We start from the raw sequence: 18085 nt of genomic DNA, 5'->3' as shown, positions 1-18085 counted from the left end.
TTCTGCTATATTCCAGACACTGTGGACATGATTTGTTAACCTGTTCCTGTCTCTCCTACCAAATATGAGATCCATAAGGGTAGAACATTGCCAGTCTTGCTTACTGCATATTTCCAGCACCTAAATAGCCTCTGGTATATGGGTACAATAGACAGCAATGTTTGTCAAAGAATTCCATCCACGACATCCTTAGCACGGCATAGGAAGCTGGTCAAACGATTCACCAAAATGATTTTATTCCCATGCAGAGTTCCTTATGGTGCACTGTCTCAGTACTATTCTACAAATGGCCATTATATAAAGATTTAAATTAAACCTCTATGATATCCTAGTATTTTCTAAATGCTGAAAAAAAAAAAAACAAAATAGTTTAGCCAAGAGTGATTTTTCTGTGCAAAAAAAAAAAACCACACACACACACACACCCCCCACACCAAAAAACTCCCAGTACCAGATAGCCACAATACTAGAGCAGGGAGTAAATGCATATGAGGAAAAAGGATTCAAAATAGATTTTTATTTGCAAAATTAAATTAAAAAAAAAAAAACAGGAACAGAAAACTAGTCCGAATTAGGTTCCTTCTTCTTTCTTCTCGTCCCTTTTGGATGAGTCCCAGACTCTGTTCTTTCTTTGCTGCGTTCAGTCTGTTGTGTCATCCACTCTTTTTCGAGCTGTTTCAGCATGTCTGGAGTGAGGAGTCCTTGCTGCACCAACCTGGAAGCAAGGGACAGCTCTCCTGCATCGGGGCTGGGTGGCTCAGTAGCTTTACTCCCTAGAGCTTTGGTGCTACGTGTCCTTCTAGCTTGGCTCTTTAAGGTTCCTGACAATCGTGACTGGCTCACTGATGGAAAGCCCTCCAAATTCAACAGCTTATGCGTCTCAGACACTTTAATCAATTTAGTGATATTGTGCACACCATCTTGGATAATACCATCTAGTTCCTTCTGGAGATCTCGAATAAGGCTGGCATCTGGAAACATATCCATAAATCGGTAGCTGGGAAAAAGACACATTAGCATTATGGCAACAGCTCTTATCGCAGTCACTGGACTACTCTCAATGGCACACCTACATCTTGACATTGATTAATTCTAAATGTTCTTTTTGCAAACTCTCTTCAGTGCCTTTGCTCAACCTTTATTTCTGCCCCCACACATCCGAGGAATATGTCATCCTGAGGAAGGGTCAGCACTATACCTCGACAGACTCTGATATACTCCTAGAGAGGGACATGCCCCTCCTTTAAGAATCACTGGCCTAGAACAGGACTTCTCAAATGATAATGGACAAGTGAATCACCCAGGGATCTTATTAAAATGCAGAATCTGATCAAGTCAGGGATGGGCCTGATACTCTTTAGTTCTAACAAGCCCCCAGGTGATACCAGTGCTTTTGGTCCAAGGACCATGCTTTGACCAGCAAGAGTCCAGTGGACCTTCCTTCTCACCCAGCCATCTTAACTAGAATTGCAATAACTCAAGTCATTTTTGGAATGGGTATAAACCATTCCATCAGTTGAACTGCCTTTATGGACAACAGACATAATATAGAGCATCTTGCAAATATGTCCATAATTTGAAATAGAAAAGCAAATTCATAAAACCTTTAATTTGTCCTACTAGAAAAATGAGAGCACATAAAGGAAAAATGCTGGTACCTTAGCCACAGGTAAAGATCCAAGACATCGTGGACAGCTTCAAGATCCATGAGGTCTTTAATATTCTTAGGTGGAAGTAAAGGCCATTTGATGTATCGGCGTAACCATGCAAAGGTCAGGGGCTCATTCCTGCTATACTGCCTGGCAAACTGAGAAGGAAAGAGGAAGAGAGTTTCATAGAAGTGTCAGAATTCCCCTAAGTCTACAATTAGAAAGAGAAAAAATAAGGAAGCAAAACAAAAACATTAATTGTGGTTGTATTTCAATAGACAGGTGGTTTCTTTTCTCCTTTGTACTTTTCTCCTTTTTTAAGAACATTTAATACTTTATAAGGCCAGGTACAGTGGTTCACGTCTATAATCCCAGCACTCTGGGAGGCTGAAGCAGGTAGATCACTTGAGCCCAGGAGTTCGAGACCAGCTGGGGCAACATGGAGAAACCCCATCTCTATAAAAAACACAAAGAATTAGCTGGGCATGGTGGCGTGTGCCTGTGATTCCATCTACTCCTCAGGAAGCTGAGGCGGAGGATTACTGAGCCCAGGGAGGTCAAGGCTGCAGTGAGCCATGATCGTGCCACTGCACTCCAGCAGAGTGGGACCATCTGGAGAAAGAAAGAAAAAAAAAAAGATGATTTCCTTCTTTTTCTAAAACCAGGGTAATAATATGTGCAGCAGAAGTTCAAGGGCTACTCTGGGCATACAACCTATAGAGTATCCCTGCTCCACAAGGAGCAGTTTAAAAAAAAAAAAAAAAAGAAGCTGTAGAAGGACTAACTTTCCAGGGCCTAAGTCTGTTAACTCTTATTTAGGAATATGTGATGTTCCAAGCTACGGACAGACCGTACCTGAAGACTCCTATTTCTATCTCATTATGTAATAGTCCTATAACCTCAAATACAAGCTTAAGTTTATCTTGTTAATGTTCTCCCTTATTATATAGAATCCCTCTGAGGTGGCCTGGTGCAAGGCTGGTCGGAAGTCAATCTTGGCTCTGCCTCCTGCGAGCTGTGTGGCTTTGGCCAAGTCACCACTCTGTGCTTCAGCTTCCTCATTGGTAACATGAGACACCACAGCCCTGTCTTGAACCACAAGACACTGCTGGGGAATGTGCTTTGAAAACCATGTTGCATTCCAGACATTAGGCAATATTATACATCACCTGTACTACAGAAGATAGACATACAACCACACAGTAAGACCCCTCAAGAAGAGTTTACATAAAATCTTCAGCTTCAAGATTCAAGCTGATTTCAAATGATTCATTTCCTAATTAGGGGAAATTATCTCTAAATGCTTAACCTAAACAAGGTCAATACTTCAGAGAGGAAGAGTAGTTTTAGATCAACTGTGGTTAAATAATGCCACAATTCTGTTAAATTCAGTCTGGTCCACTCTGCTAAGTTTAATAAATGCCAAGTAGGATAGCCATAAAAGACAGAAATGTGACCACACGACCTGCCAGGCAGGACAGGCCAAGCATGAGTTCTCAAGTTATCTTATAAAGGCAGTACCTCTATTTCTTTTTGGCCACAGATAACTAATGGAAGCCCAATACATAAAAGAGCTAAGTAAGGAGCTATGCAGAGAAGGCAGGGAGAGATGCCCGCCCATCCATCCATCCATCCATCCATCCATCCATCCAGCAGCTGGCCCTAAAGGAGGTCCATGGAGCACAGCTTCCAAATCACAGTCCTAAGGGGCATGGTAAATCATCAATGTGATTGAGCTCTTTCATAGTTCAGTAAGGACAAAGATCAAGAAAAAAGGAAAAGCCTCTAGACTTCATATTCTAATTTTCAAACAGAAAACACATGGAGCGGCCAGGCAAGGAGGCTCACGCCTATAATCCTAGCACTTTGGGAGGCCAAGGTGGGTGGATCGCTTGAGGTCAGGAGTTCGAGACCAGCCTGGTCAACATGGTGAAACCCCATCTCTACTAAAAATACAAAAAATGAGCCAGGCATGGTGGCAGGCACCTGTAATCCCAACTACTTGGGAGGCTGAGACAGGAGAATCACTTGAACCTGGGAGACGGAGGTTGCAGTGAGCCAAGTTCATGCCACTGCACTTCAGCTGGGGCAACAGAACGAGACTTCATCTCAAAAAGAAAACACACAGCGCATCATGGCACACACCTGTAGCCCTAGCTACTCAGGAGGCTGAGGTGGAAGGATCGCCTGAGCCCAGGAGTTTGGGGTTACAGTGAGCCATGACTGCGCTACGGCACCGCAGCTTGGGCAACATAGTGAGACCTTAAGAAAACAAGCAACTGTTGACCTGCACGTTCCAGAGACTCCCTACACTTTAGTAAAGAGCTTCTATTCACTAGAATAGCTCTTTAAAGGATGGTGTGAATGGGGCCAAGGCCATGGGACTGAGTTCCACTCAGGTCAGTTTACAGTAGTTTAAGACTGTTCCATAAACTTCAACCTTATGCTAGCTAAGTTTTTCACAAATGCCAGCTCTAAGAAACATATTTTCTAGGTAAACATCTGGACATGGAAGGTCTCTAACACATATTGTTAAGAGAAAAAGAAAAGGCAAGTTGTGAGTAATTCATTAAGATAACGTTGATGGGGCTGGGCACAATGGCTCATGCCTGTAATCCTAGCACTTTGGGAGGCTGAGGCAGGTGGACTGCTTGAGCTCAGGAGTTCGTGACCAGCCTGGGGAACATGGCAAAACCCCGCCTCTACAAAATATACAAAAATTGGCCAGGCATGGCACGTGCCTGTAAGCCCAGGTACTCAGGAGGCTGAGGCACAAGAATCGCTTGAATCCAGGAGGCAAAGGAGATGGCACCACTGCACTCCAGCCTGAGCAACAGAGTGAGACTGTCTCAAAAAACAAAAGATAATTTTTTACGGGGAAATGTACCCTCACAAATCTAGTGTTTCCATATGAACATGCACGTAGGCAAACACAATGAAAAACAGTCTGCAAAGACACACACAAACGTACACAAGTAGTTATTTCAGAGGACTAAGATTGGGAGGGAGCCACATTTAAGCTATCTGTAATGTTTTCATTTTGTATAAAGAGAATGTATGTATTATTTATGTAATTTTTTATTTTAAAGGATGGAGTCTTGCTATGTTGCTGGAGATGTTCTCGAACTCTTAGGCTTAAGCAATCCTTCCTGCCTTGCCCTCCCAAAGTGCTGGGATTACAGGCATAAGCCACAGCACTGGACTATTTACGTTATTTAAAAAATAAGTTTAGAGGTAGATTTGATTAGAATATAGCTCGTATGCAGAATGCTCAGGCCTACAGAGGAAATGGCAATGAACCTCAGTGAGTCAGGACAAGATTCAGAGAAGGGGAGGCCTTTGGGTTTAGTGGGGTGGAGAGAGCATGCAAAGCAGTGGAAATAGGGCGGGCAAAGTCCCAGAGAGGTGACAGAACAGCAAATCGGGGCAGGAAGTTCAGTGTCCACTGTCCTTCCTGGCCCCCAGGAATCCTGTGATTCTCAGAAGTCAGAGATTTACATCCCTACCCAAATGAGTAAAAAGGGGCTAGAACCCTGGCATGGTGCTCATACAAGACAGTAACCCCTGGCTCAGTGCTTTACACTTAAGAAAACTCAACACTATTGCTACTATTAATCCCTATTTAAGTTTTTACAAAGTCTCTCATATTACAGAGTACTCTTCTAATTGTTTTATTTTGAATAACAAAGTACTGTTTGGGGAAACTGCATGAACCTGAAGGAACTCAAAATATCTTAAAGATAAAGGCTTACCTGTAACAGTGAAGAGCACACAAAAGGCTGCTTCTTGTTGATAGGGGCCGTGCAGAAAATATACCTCACTCGCAGACTTAATGGAATATGCTGGATCAACTCTGCAGAAAATTTAAAATCATCCATATTGCAGACAAAATACTGCCCATCAACTTGTGAAAAGTCTACAAAAATATCCTGGGGAAAAAAGACATGAAATTACTGGACTGCCTAAGTCAATTAAAATGAACAATGAATAACACTCAAGCCTATAAAAGGCAATCTCTTTAATCCAGAACAAACTTCCATAAAGGCTTGCTTTAATCACTGCCTCATATCCTTCCCCACCTGAATCACTGAGAGGAAATACCTCAGGACTAAAGTCCCAAAAGATTTTGAGAAAAAGTTTTCGCTTGTAAAATAAATTTTATAAATAACAACCTCTCAAAGGCAGACTATCCATTCATGCTCATGAGGTTAACCAGTAATCACTTGACATATCGACATTTTTAGAAGCGATTCGAAAGGGAGTTTCCACTTACAATGAGATTGGAAAGTGTTGTATCAGGGAGATGGTAGGCAAACATTTCAATCTGCTCAGCAGTTGGATGAAGACCAGCTGCCTTTTAGTAAAAGAAAAAACAATCATAAGCTGATTTTTTAAAAAAACGACAAATTTTCTTAAGTTATTGCATGATAAAGTCCTATTCAGGCTAAGCTCTCACCAAATAAACACATTCAAGCTAAACTCTCACCAAATGAAGTAAATGCCAAGAGTTTGAGTAAAAGAAAATACATCATTTTACCATTTATTATTAGAAAAGCTGATGAGATGATTTAGTAAAAATGAAAGATTATGGCTACTGAGAAATTATCTTTTGCTTACATTTTAGTCATATTTCTAAAACCTATGATGATCTGACAGCATATAAAAAATGATTTTATGGGCCGGGCGCAGTGGCTCACGCCTGTAATCCCAGCACTTTGGGAAGCCGAGGTGGGCAGATCACGAGGTCAGGAGATCGAGACCATCCTGCCCAACATGGTGAAACCCCGTCTCTACTAAAAATGCAAAAATTAGCTGGGCGTGGTGGCGGGCGCCTGTAATCCCAGCTACTCTGGAGGCTAAGGCACGAGAATTGCTTGAACCCAGCAGGTGGCGCTTGCAGTGAGCCGAGATCGCACCACTGCACTCCAGCCTGGCGACAGAGCAAGACTCCGTCTCAAAAAGAAAAAAAAAAAAAAAAAAAGATTTTATGGCCAGGTGCTGTGGCTCATGCCTGTAATCACAACACTTTGGGAGTCCAAGGTGGGAGGATCACGTGAGGACAGTAGTTCAAGATCAGCCTGGGCAACATAACGAGATCCCATCTCTACAAAATTTATTTTAAAAATTAGCCAAGCATGGTGGTGAGCACCTAAAGTCCCAGCTGCTCAAGAGGCTGAGGTGTGAGGATCTCCTGAGCTCAGGAGATTGAGGTTACAGTAGGCTGTGATCATGCCACCACACTGAAGCCTGAGTAACAGAGTGAAACACTATCTTAAAAAACAAAAGGAAAGAAAAATCTGTTTTCCAGGGTAAAACCGTTTTCCATGTCTCAATTCTCCTCACTGAATTAAAATGAAGAAGAAAAACCCAGTCACTTTAACCAAGGCCATAAAACTAACATACATACACACATCTAGAAAGACATGAGAGCATTTCTGAACTGGAAGTGAGTTCTCTTCACTGCACATTACAGTGCTTAGACACGGCCACAGGTAAGTATAAGGAATGGATTATGAAACAGAGAGAAAGTGAATGAAAAAGACAAAGAGGAAAAGAGGCAAGAGAGATTAGTCATGAGGGAAGAAGAGTTCAGGACATGAGGTGCCCAGGAGGGAAGGAGGGAGGTCACGGGAGCCACCCACGAACCTAACTGTACTGCTAAGTTACAGAAATGATTATAGCACAGCCTGCCCCTGGAAGCTTCTCCCTGCATGATCTCATGTCTATATTCCCCTTCATCTAGTGTCACGGACAAATGAGATAAGCCATGTAAGTGAATTTTCCAGGCAACTTTAAATTTTAACTATTAATAGAAAGTTTGTTTCAAACAGGGACAATTCTAACTCATTAACTAATATTAACCAAAATTTAACCTTCTCCTCACTGGATGAAGGTGTATTGTTTAGGGCTGTTTTTGCCCCATACTCAAGGGTTTCGTCTATATTCAGGCTTCTGGTCATTTTTCAGTCCACTAATGTAGCTCTGTGTGCTCAGTTGAAGCAACTGCTTTCCTCCCTGTTCCTTCCCGCTGCTAGATTCCAGAAGGAACTAAAGGCAAATCAGGCTCGCTAAACTTTGTCCATCCGGACCTTCACTTGCATACCACTCTCTGATCAAAGGATCTCCATGGCTCTCCAAAGCAATCAAGTAGGGCTTTTTTAAATGCTGTTTTCATGGCACAAAACTTTCTTTCACTTATGTCTGTATCCAGAAATGTGTCTGAGGCGAGAGTCTGGATGGTGGGTGAGGGAAAGAATGACTGTCCTCCACAGAGAAGTAGTAATTAACATGTTACACCTTACCGTTACAGGATCCACAGGCCTCTTCAAAATTTCCTTTAATAAACTGAGATCTTCTTGATTCATTGTTGTAACCTCTCCTTCTTTAAACTGCGAGCTGAATCTGCCAGCTCTGCCAGCAATCTGCAGAGCTTGAGAAGTTGTGATTGGTTCTAGTTCCTTCTCTCCCTTTTCATTGATACTGGGCTTTATAAGGGAGTAAAAAATAATTCTCCTTATGCTCCTGAAACAGAAATAAAAGTGATCCTGCAGACTGTATGAAAAACTCTCCAATACTTGGGTCATTGCATAATGCTCACTTCAATACTAGCTTAGGTCCTCTTGCAACCTTGACTGCCACTTAAAAAATTAAGGAACGTCTGGCACAGTGGCTCACACCCATAATCCCAGCACTTTGGGAGGCTGGAGCAGGAGGATTGTTTTGAGGCGAGGAGTTCAAAACCAGTCTGGGCAACATAGCAAGACCCAAGTCTCTACAAAAAATTAAAAACATCAGCTGGGTACGTTGGTGTGTGCCTGTAGCTCTAGTACTTGGGTGGCTGAGGCAGGAGGACCGCTTGAGCCCAGGAGTTTGAAGCTGCAGTGAGCCATGATCATATCACTGTACTCCAGCATGGGGCACAGAGTGAGACTGTCTCAAAAATAAATAAATACATAAATAAATAATATTTAGGCTTAACATTGTTATCATTTAGAGATAATAACTAGCCCTACATGCATACTAGGCACTCGGACACCTGACTGAAAAACTGAAAATAAAGTGACATAGTACGATAGGTTAGCAGTAGTGGAGGGCAGCACTCAAACATCCTAGTGTGGGCCGAGTGTACTGGCTCATGCCTGCAATCCTAGCACTTTGGGAGGCTGAGGTGAGAAGATCACTGGAGGCCAGGAGTTAGAGACTAGCTTGGGCAACAGGGTAAGACCTTGTCACCACCCAAAAAAAAAAAAAATTAACCAGGCTTTGTGGTGTATGCCTGTGGTCCCGGCTACTCTGGAGGTTGAGGCAGGAGGATCGCTAGGGCCCAGGAGTTCAAGACTGCACTGAGCTACAATTGGATCACTGCACTCCAGCGTGGGTAGCAGAGCAAGACCCTGTCCCTAAAAAAAGTCCTGGTGCTATTTAATATTTTATTTTTATTTCCCTCAATAGGTGTAGGCAAGATAAATCTCAAATCTAGCCTATAATATTTATTCTCCCAAATCAAAGTGTTTGGTCATTAATGCCAATTAGAAAATTGAAAAACAAAAAACCACCATTCAACTCACTAAATATTCATGTTTATTAAAAACAAATTACTTACAAATTAAGTCCCATGCCAATTGCATCTGTAGCAACCAAGATTTTGCACGGGTCATTGGGATCATTAAACTTTTTTGCTTGAGCAAGTTTGGTCCCTAAAACAAGAACAATTTATGTTAAATCAGTGTTCTCAGTCTTTTATTACATCGAGCTAAGTACATCTTGGAAATCCTCACTCCTGTTCTTCCCATTTTTAATGACAAAACCTTTACTGTTTCAAACTTTATTTCTTTATATCCTCAAGGAGCCACTTATCCTTTACATCCATTCCTTCAAATACTCCGTCATATAGCAACACAATCCCCCACCACACTAGACTTATTCCTGAAGACACAGATTTCAGGACTACAACTTAAAAGGACATGGTCAAGTCCAGATTTCAATGACACTTCTGTAAGAAAATATTAATAAACTCAACATTTAAGATACGGTCTAATAATAGCAGCAACTAACAAGAACTATAATGAAAATACTTCTATTTCCACTAAATGAAACAGAAAACTATTTTATATGATGTTTAACAAATTACCAATACATCAAGCAGCTTAATTCAATATTGTTTACTACGTTTTTTATACGTATCTCAACATAAATTGCAAAGATAGAAGATAGGAGATTTCATATCTTGTCATGATGAAAGTCAATAATTACCAGGTGGGAGACTGCCATATATAACAGCTGATTCCAATCCCCGAATTTCAATCTGCCGACTCACAGAATAAATATCATTCTTGCTAAAACAGACAATGCAGTCCCCAGGCTGAAGGTTATCTAAAGATTCTAGTGCATGGTCCAGCACGGAAATGGGGGTAAGCCTCTTATAGTCTCGAACCTACAATAAAGACATGAAATGGCAAAGTGACACACCCAACTCAACTTCTTGTGACTAGTGATTAAGTGAAAAGCTTGCAATGCAGTTAAGCTAAAAACTGATAAGTACCAATTTTTTCAAAATAAAACACAGAAAAACACTTATTTTGTTATTATAAGTGTTACCATCACTTCTCATTGGCATCTCTAAAGTAGTAAGATGAAACACAGTGTTTCATATATTTTCAAAGCTTTTTCTCATATATTTCATTTTCATGGCAATGTGTTAAGTTCAGAAAGGTTATTAACTGCTATTTCCATTTTATAAAACAGTAAAACTGAGCCCAATAAAAAATTAACATCTGAGGCACATTTTGAAAGTCTAACCTGTGACTTGTCTAAAGAATGCAAAGCTCGGGCCGGGCGCGGTGGCTCAGGCCTGTAATCCCAGCACTTTGGGAGGCCGAGATGGGCGGATCACGAGGTCAGGAGATCGAGACCATCCTGGCTAACACGGTGAAACCCCGTCTCTACTAAAAAAATACAAAAAACTAGCCGGAAGGAGGTGGCGGGCGCCTGTAGTCCCAGCTACTCGGGAGGCTGAGGCAGGAAAATGGAGTAAACCCAGGAGGCGGAGCTTGCAGTGAGCTGAGACCCGGCCACTGCACTCCAGCCTGGGCGGCAGAGTGAGACTCCGTCTCAAAAAAAAAAAAAAGAATGCAAAGCTCACTCTGGGAGGCCGAGACGGGCAGATCATAAGGTCAGGAGATCAAGATCATCCCGGCCAACACAGTGAAACCCCGTCTCTATTAAAAATACAGAAAAATTAGCCAGGCATAGTGGCAGGTACCTGTAGTGCCAGCTACTCAAGAGGCTGAGGGAGGAGGATGGCGTGAACCCAGGAGGCAGAGCTTACAGTGAGCCGAGATCGTGCCACTGCACTCCAGCCTGGGCAACTGAGTGAAACTCTGTCTCAAAAAAAAAAAAGAAAGAAAGAATGCAAAGCTAAGAATGGCAAAACACAGAATGGACGCCAAAATTTCTTCTACTACATTCCACTATCTCTCCTTGAACCCTGAGCGCAAAACTAAAATAAGAGGCGAATTCAAAACTATTTCCTTGGTTTATGCTTATAATCCCAGCACTTTGGGAGGCCAAGGTAGGAGAACTGCTTGAGCACTGGAGTTCGAGACCAGCCTTGATAATATAGTGAGATGCCCTCCACACAAAAAAATAAAAAATTAGACGGGCGTGGTGGCAAACAAACACCTGTAGTCCCAGCTATTTGGAAGGCTGAAGTGGGAGGATCACTTGAGTCCAGGAGGCTGAGGCTGCAGTGAGTTGTGACTGCACCACAGCACTCCAGCCTGGGTAACAGAGTGAGACCTTGTTTCAAATAATAATAATAATAATAATAATAATAATACTTCATTTTATCATAGAACTCTGGTAAAGAAAAAGAGAAGTAGGATTAAAAGGAAACCAGTTACTTCCAACTCTAAAAATCTGAAAAAGGAATATAAACTGTGTCTGGCAATTAGATGTGTATCAAAGGCCCCAATATCTGACATACAAGACTTACAAAACGACAAACATGCTGGGTCTCAAACTTCTAAGAGTACTAATTTATTTAATTTGAAGAGATCTACTCAAGCCCCACAAGGTTTTGTCAAGAAGTGAAGAATTTCCTGTACTCTCGGAAGACTTAGGGTATGATGACCACTCTGTCAGAACTTCAGATCATGAGGTTCAATCAAATATATATGATCTAGTTGATCACAAGAAAATGAAGCTTTCTTTTTTAGTTAAGTTCTGATGTTGGCATTATCTAGGGCCTCTGAAGCCACTGCCTAGGTACTCTGGACTATTTGATATGCCACCTGGAGACCAAAGCATCTAATCGAATACCTCCACTTCCTCCCCCGTTGTGTACATAAGCTCCGTCACCAGGTCAATAGCAGCAGGTTCTCCACACAAATGAACTTCTTCAGCACAGAGTCCTGTCAATGCAAAACTGGGTTTCTTAATTTTAAAGATGTATAATTAAATATGCAACATTTTACATAGCTAAAGTACTTTACGTTGGCTTACATATTGCTTTACAATCTTACCAAGTATTTTCAAAAATATTATCTCTGATGCAAACTTCGAAATAACCACCCACTTCTAGTGGGCCAAGATTATCCAATTTTTATTAATCTCAGGCCTTTTAAATTGCTTTGGCCAAGGTTTCAACTCCAGCAGAGTGAAACCAGCCAAGATTACAAGCTGGCATTTGGATGCTTAGTACTGAACACAGGTCCTATACTTGTGTTTTTCAAATTAGGATCCACGGAATCGCTGAGGTACCTCAGAGGTTGGGGGTTGGAGGGCAGAAGAAACTCCAAGCTCCTTATCCCTGAGCAGATACACTTCCATCTACTTTACATAACAGGCTTCAATGTATACTCTTTGTTTAAAAAAAGAGTTCAGCTTTTTTTTTTTTTTTTCCATGAGACAGAGTCTTGCTTTGTCACCTAGGCTGGAGTGCAGTGGTATGATCTCGGTTCACCGTGGTTCACTGCAACGTCTCCTTTCCAGGCTCAAGTGATTCTTATGCCTCAGCCTCTGCAGTAGCCGGGATTACAGGCATGCGCCACCATGGCTGGCTAATTTTTATATTTTTAGTAGAGATGTGGTTTCGCCATGTTGGCCAAGCTGGTCTTGAATTCCTTGCCTCAAGCAATCCGCCCACCTCGGCCTCCCAAAGTGCTGGGATTACAGACCTGAGTCACTGCACCCAGCCAAGTTCAGCTGTTTGTTTTTAAATTTGAAAACACCTGCCCTAAAACATGATCAAAAATTCACTCCAACATCAAGTAGTAGAAATGTTCATTTATGTCTGTGGACCTCAAGAACTCCACTTACAGGAGCCTATTCTAAAGAAATAATTTTTAAAAAAGAAAATAACCTGGGTGAAGTGGCTCATGCCTATAATCCCAGCATCTGGGGAGGCTGGGGGAAGAGTGCTTGAGCCCAGGAGTTCAAGACCAGCCTGGGAAACATAGGGAGACTCTGTCTTTACAAAAAATTTAGAAATTAACCAGGGGCACGTTGGCAAACAGCTGTCGTTGCAGCTACTCGGGAGACTGAGTTGGGAGGACTGCTTGAGCCCAGGAGGTCAAGGTTGCAGTAAGCCACAACTGTGCCACCACACTGCAACCTGGGCATCAGAGCAAGACCCTGTCTCAAAAAATAAAAAGCTTTGGCCACAAAGATTTTTACTGCAGCCTTATTAGTAATAGGGAAAAAAAGGTTCAACTCTATGGAGCAAATTACGGTATAGCCCTTCAACAGAGATATGTGATCATATTAATATGTAATATGAAAAATATCACATGAAAAACAAAACTGAAAAAAAGCAAGATACAAAATTAGATGTTCTCAAAACACCATACGCACATACAAAAAAAAAAAAAAAAAAGACTAGCATAAAACACACCAAAACATAAATTGTAGTTGTGTAAATATGAGATTTTAACATTTTAACTTTAATTACATGGTTATGCTAGTTTTAGTACAGGAAAAAATGGATTTCCCATTATTAAAATAATATTTAGAAAATAAAAACTCATACTTAGTTGACTTTTTTGTGTCAAAAGAAAGGTTCTAGGTGACTCTATTTGGCAATGGCAAGCAGATAAAAATGCATCTCAGTGCAGATGTCATGAAGTTCGGGTTTTATGGCATTACCACCACCAACCTAGAAGTGCTCTGGTCCACGCCCATCCTCTGGCTGGATCTCTAATCATTTGAATCTCATCAATTACAGCCACTTCATCTGAAAATTAAAAAGTTAATGTGAGCAATAACATCCACTTAAATAGTATTATAAACAAATTCCAATACTAAAATTCAAGCATCACCATCACCACCACCACCATCACCACCACTTACTGGGTTCTTTGTTCTAACTGTTTTGGCAGGTTTGTTTTAAGTGTTTTACCTCCTCTTAAGTACCCCCTGCTTAATCCTCACAACAAATCTATGAGGTTAAGTATTATCACTATCTCCATTTGACCGAAAAGTCAGAGGCCCAGAGAAATTAAGTTACTTGCCTTAAGTTACACAGTAAGTAAGTGTAGAGATGAAAATCAAACCCAGGCCATCTAGCTCCAACGTCTATACTCTTTTTTTTTTTTCTTTTTAATTTAGATACAGGGTCTCACTGTTGCTCAGGATGGCCTTGAACTCCTGGGTTGAAAGTGATCTTCCTAACAGTGCCTCACTCTGTCACACAGGCTGAGTCCAGTGGCACAATCATAGCTCACTGTAACTTCGACCTCCTAGGTTCAAGCAATCCTCCTGCCTCAGCTTCCAAGTAGCTGGGACTAGAGGCATGCAGCACCATGACCAGCTAATTTTAAAAACATTTTCTTGGGAGGCCGAGGCAGGCGAATCACAAGGTCAGGAGATTGAGACCATCCTGGCCAACATGAAACCTGAAACCCTGTCTCTACTAAAGATACAAAAATTAGCCAGGTGTGGTAGTCTGCACCTGTAGTCCCAGCTACTCTGGAGGCTAGGGCAGGAGAATCACTTGAACCCGGGAGGCGGAGGCTGCAGTGAGCCACGATTGCACTACTGCATTCCAGCCTGGGCAACAGAGCAAGACTCTGGCTCAAAAAAAAAAAATTTTTTTTCTTTAGAGATGGGGGTCTTACTATGTTGTTCAGGCTGGCCTTGAGCTCCTGGCCTCAAGTGATCCTCCCATCTCAATCTCTTAAGTAGCCAGAATTCACAGGCACAAGTCACCACACCCAGCTCCAAGTCTATATTCTTACATACTCTACCACACTGCCTCCCAAACTGAGCAGTTCCACTCGTCCTACTTTTTGCAATCTAAGAGACAGCCTGAGGAATTTGCCTGATGAGAGCTATCACATCTAGACAGAAGTAAAAGAAGAAGGCAAGCTGCAGAACAAGGAGGTGACAGCCCTTCATTTACTAATGAAGCATCTCCACAACAGGAAACCAGGCAGTTCTCAGGAGCAGAAAGTAAAGCAGAAGGAATAATTCCTTGGGCCTCAGCTATGCTTATTCTTAGGGGTTTTAAATCTATCACTATGGCAAAGAGTAGTGTCTCATCTTATTTTCTAAAGCTAAAATGCTTCCAAATATATTATTCCGATCTCTATAATTCATATATTATATTTTTACTTTCTTCTCCAAATACCACAGAATTGAAAAGAGAACATTTAAAAATACAATTAATATACTTACAATGACACTTAGAAATGTAAAGAAAGCTAATTCTATATGGAAAAATCGTCAGATTAAAAATTACTTATTGAGGCTGGACATGATGGCTCATGCCTGTAATCCCAGCACTTTGGGAGGCTAAGGCGAGGTGGATTGCTTGAGCCCGGGAGTTCAAGGCCAGCCTGGGCAACGAAGTGAGACCTCTTCTCTACAAAAAAAAAATTTTTAAATGAGGCGGGAGAATTGTTTGAGCCCAGGAGATTGCAACTGCAATGAGCCGTGATCGTGCCACTGCACTCACACCTGGATGACAGGAGTGAGACCCTGTCTCAAAAGAAAAAAAAAAAAGTACTTAGTGATCTGGATATGTACAAACAAGACTAGAAGAGAGGACATAGAGAAGAAATTCTGATTTATAAACTTCTGTGCTATTGTATAATATATTACTTTATAATGTATTGATTTTTTATAAACTATTCATCTCACAAAGTTGATTATTAAAATGAAAAAAAGCAAGCAACCAAATAATAAAGCACCTTCCTATTTGTTTACTATATATACCCACCATGCACACATAACTGTATGCATACACAAAACGAACACAAATATTGACAAAGTCTGGAAAATATATACCAGAGGGTTATTTAACACTTGCTGATTCCAGACAGATGGGATTGGGAAATTACGTATGTTTGTTTTCTTCTCTTTGCTTGTTTACATTTTTATATTTTCAATAACGAAGACATGATTGCTTACATAATAAGGAAAAAGTTAATTTTCACTTAAATGTTAAGGCCAGGCGCGATGGGTTATACCTGTAATCCCACTGCTCTGGAAGGCCTAGGTGGGAGGAACACATGAGGCCAGGAGTTATAGACCAGTCTGGGCAACACAGCAAGAACCCATCTCCACAAAAAATTTATTAATAAAAAATTAGCTGGGTGTGGTGGCTCACACCTGTAGTTGTAGCTACTCAGGAGGCTAAGGCAAAAGGATTGCTTGAGCCCAGGAGGTCGAGGCTGCAGTAAGCCATGACTGCACCATTGCACTTCAGCCTGGGTGACACAGTGAGACCCTGACTCAAAAACAAAACAAAACAACTTTAAATAGAAGCTCATTGTGGCAGTGCACATAACAGGAAAAAATTTTAAACAACCTAAATATCCTTTAACAAATGGGTAACAAATAATTTCAGTCCTAAGATGGAATTCTATAAGACAGTTTAAACGAAGTAACTACAAATATGTAGCTATAGATACTTCAACAAGACTAGATAGGTCTAAACACATTTGTGGAGTAAACAAGCAAGTGGTAGAACAGTAATAACATAATAATCACATAAATGTTTTAAAAACACAACAATCTAGAATACTGATAAGTAATACATATCAGTGACATAATATATATCCTGAAAAGAGACAGGAAAACTATACACACCAAATATCTGTTAACAGTTAGAACAAAAGAGGAGAGAGGAATTAAACTGGAGAGTGGTATAAAGGAAATTTCAATTACACTTATTAACATTTTAGCTCTTTTCAGAGCTCTTAACGCCTTAACATTTTCATTATTTCTTTTCAGAGAAAAAGGGCAAGAACTTCAGGTGCAAGCACTTGTCAGTGGTGGCAGGATCACACGTTTGTCATACTTATTCTCTTCTTTTTCTAGATTTTTAAATTTTTTCTTCACACAAAAAAATCGTATTCCACATGTTCAAGTATATTTTAAAATTAAAAACACCACGGCCAGGCGCAGTGGCTCACGCCTGTAATCCCAGTACTTTGGGAGGCCAAGGTGGGCAGATCACCTGAGGTCGGGAGTTCGAGACCAGCCTGACCAACACGCAGAAACCCCGTCTCTAGCAAAAATACGAAAATTAGCCGGGCGTGGTGGTAGGTGCCTATAATCCCAACTACTTGGGAGGCTGAGGCAGGAGAATTGTTTGAACTGAGGAGGCAGAGGTTGCAGTGAGCTGAGATAGTACCGTTGCACTCCAGCCCGGGTGACAGACTCTGTCTCAAAAAAAAAAAAAATTAAAAATACCAAACCAGTTTCTTAAACGGCATATACATACAAGGAGTTGTAACACTGCACATCTCAACTGTACAAGAAACATGTGAAGCCTGTTTCCCATCTGGCTGAACTGTCACACGCTCTTCACCTGTCACCAAGTCACATGGCACACCCTAGAAAGACAGAAAAAAACCTAGAATTATTGAAAATAATGGCAAAAATATGTTTTGGATACTTAACAGTGTGTTCTCTCTACTACCACCAAATTAATTTGTTTCACCAGTTAAAACAAAATGTTCCCATGGCCGGACATGGTGGCTCATGACTGTAATCCCAGCACTTTGGGAGGCTGAGGTAGGCGGATCAACAAGGTCAAGAGATCGAGACCATCCTGGCCAACATGATGAAATCCCATCTCTACTAAAAATACAAAACTTAGCTGGGAGTGGTGGTGTGCATCTGTAGTCCCAGCTACTCAGGAGGCTGAGGCAGGAGAATCACTTGAACCAGGAGATGGAGGTTGCAGTGAGCTGAGATCATGCCACTGCACTCCAGCCTGGAGACAGAGCAAGACTCTGTCTCAAAAAAAAAAAAAAAAAAAATCCCAATGCTTTTTTCCCTTTTATAAAAAACAAAGTAAAATAAGAGCCACTCTCTTATACAACCTGGGGAAACTTGGAAACATCTCAAATCAGCTAAATCCTCAGGTAACAAAAGCATGAGACACTGCAGCAGTTTCACATTTTAACTTTGTATATCTCTGAACTATC

The 18085-nt window shown here is 41.2% G+C and overlaps 1 protein-coding gene across 1 annotated transcript in view; it reads right to left on the bottom strand.

The window, feature by feature from the left end:
• Window positions 1–497: 497 nt before the first annotated feature.
• SUPV3L1 (Suv3 like RNA helicase) overlaps window positions 498–18085 on the bottom strand; it is a 29538-nt gene continuing 11950 nt past the window's right edge. The window contains exons 6-15 of the mRNA XM_023205049.2: window positions 17377–17488; window positions 13804–13881; window positions 11970–12061; window positions 9903–10083; window positions 9253–9346; window positions 7952–8171; window positions 5923–6003; window positions 5402–5578; window positions 1659–1807; window positions 498–997 (exon numbers count right to left, since the gene is read on the bottom strand). Coding sequence (XP_023060817.1) covers window positions 562–997; window positions 1659–1807; window positions 5402–5578; window positions 5923–6003; window positions 7952–8171; window positions 9253–9346; window positions 9903–10083; window positions 11970–12061; window positions 13804–13881; window positions 17377–17488 — 1620 coding nt within the window. The 3' untranslated portion in view covers window positions 498–561. The remainder of the gene's footprint in view (window positions 998–1658; window positions 1808–5401; window positions 5579–5922; window positions 6004–7951; window positions 8172–9252; window positions 9347–9902; window positions 10084–11969; window positions 12062–13803; window positions 13882–17376; window positions 17489–18085) is intronic.

This window comes from Piliocolobus tephrosceles, chromosome 9, assembly GCF_002776525.5.
Source record: "Piliocolobus tephrosceles isolate RC106 chromosome 9, ASM277652v3, whole genome shotgun sequence".
Taxonomy (NCBI): domain Eukaryota; kingdom Metazoa; phylum Chordata; class Mammalia; order Primates; family Cercopithecidae; genus Piliocolobus; species Piliocolobus tephrosceles.
The sequence above is the reverse complement of the archived record's forward strand: the minus strand, read 5'-3'. Positions and strand labels throughout refer to the sequence as shown.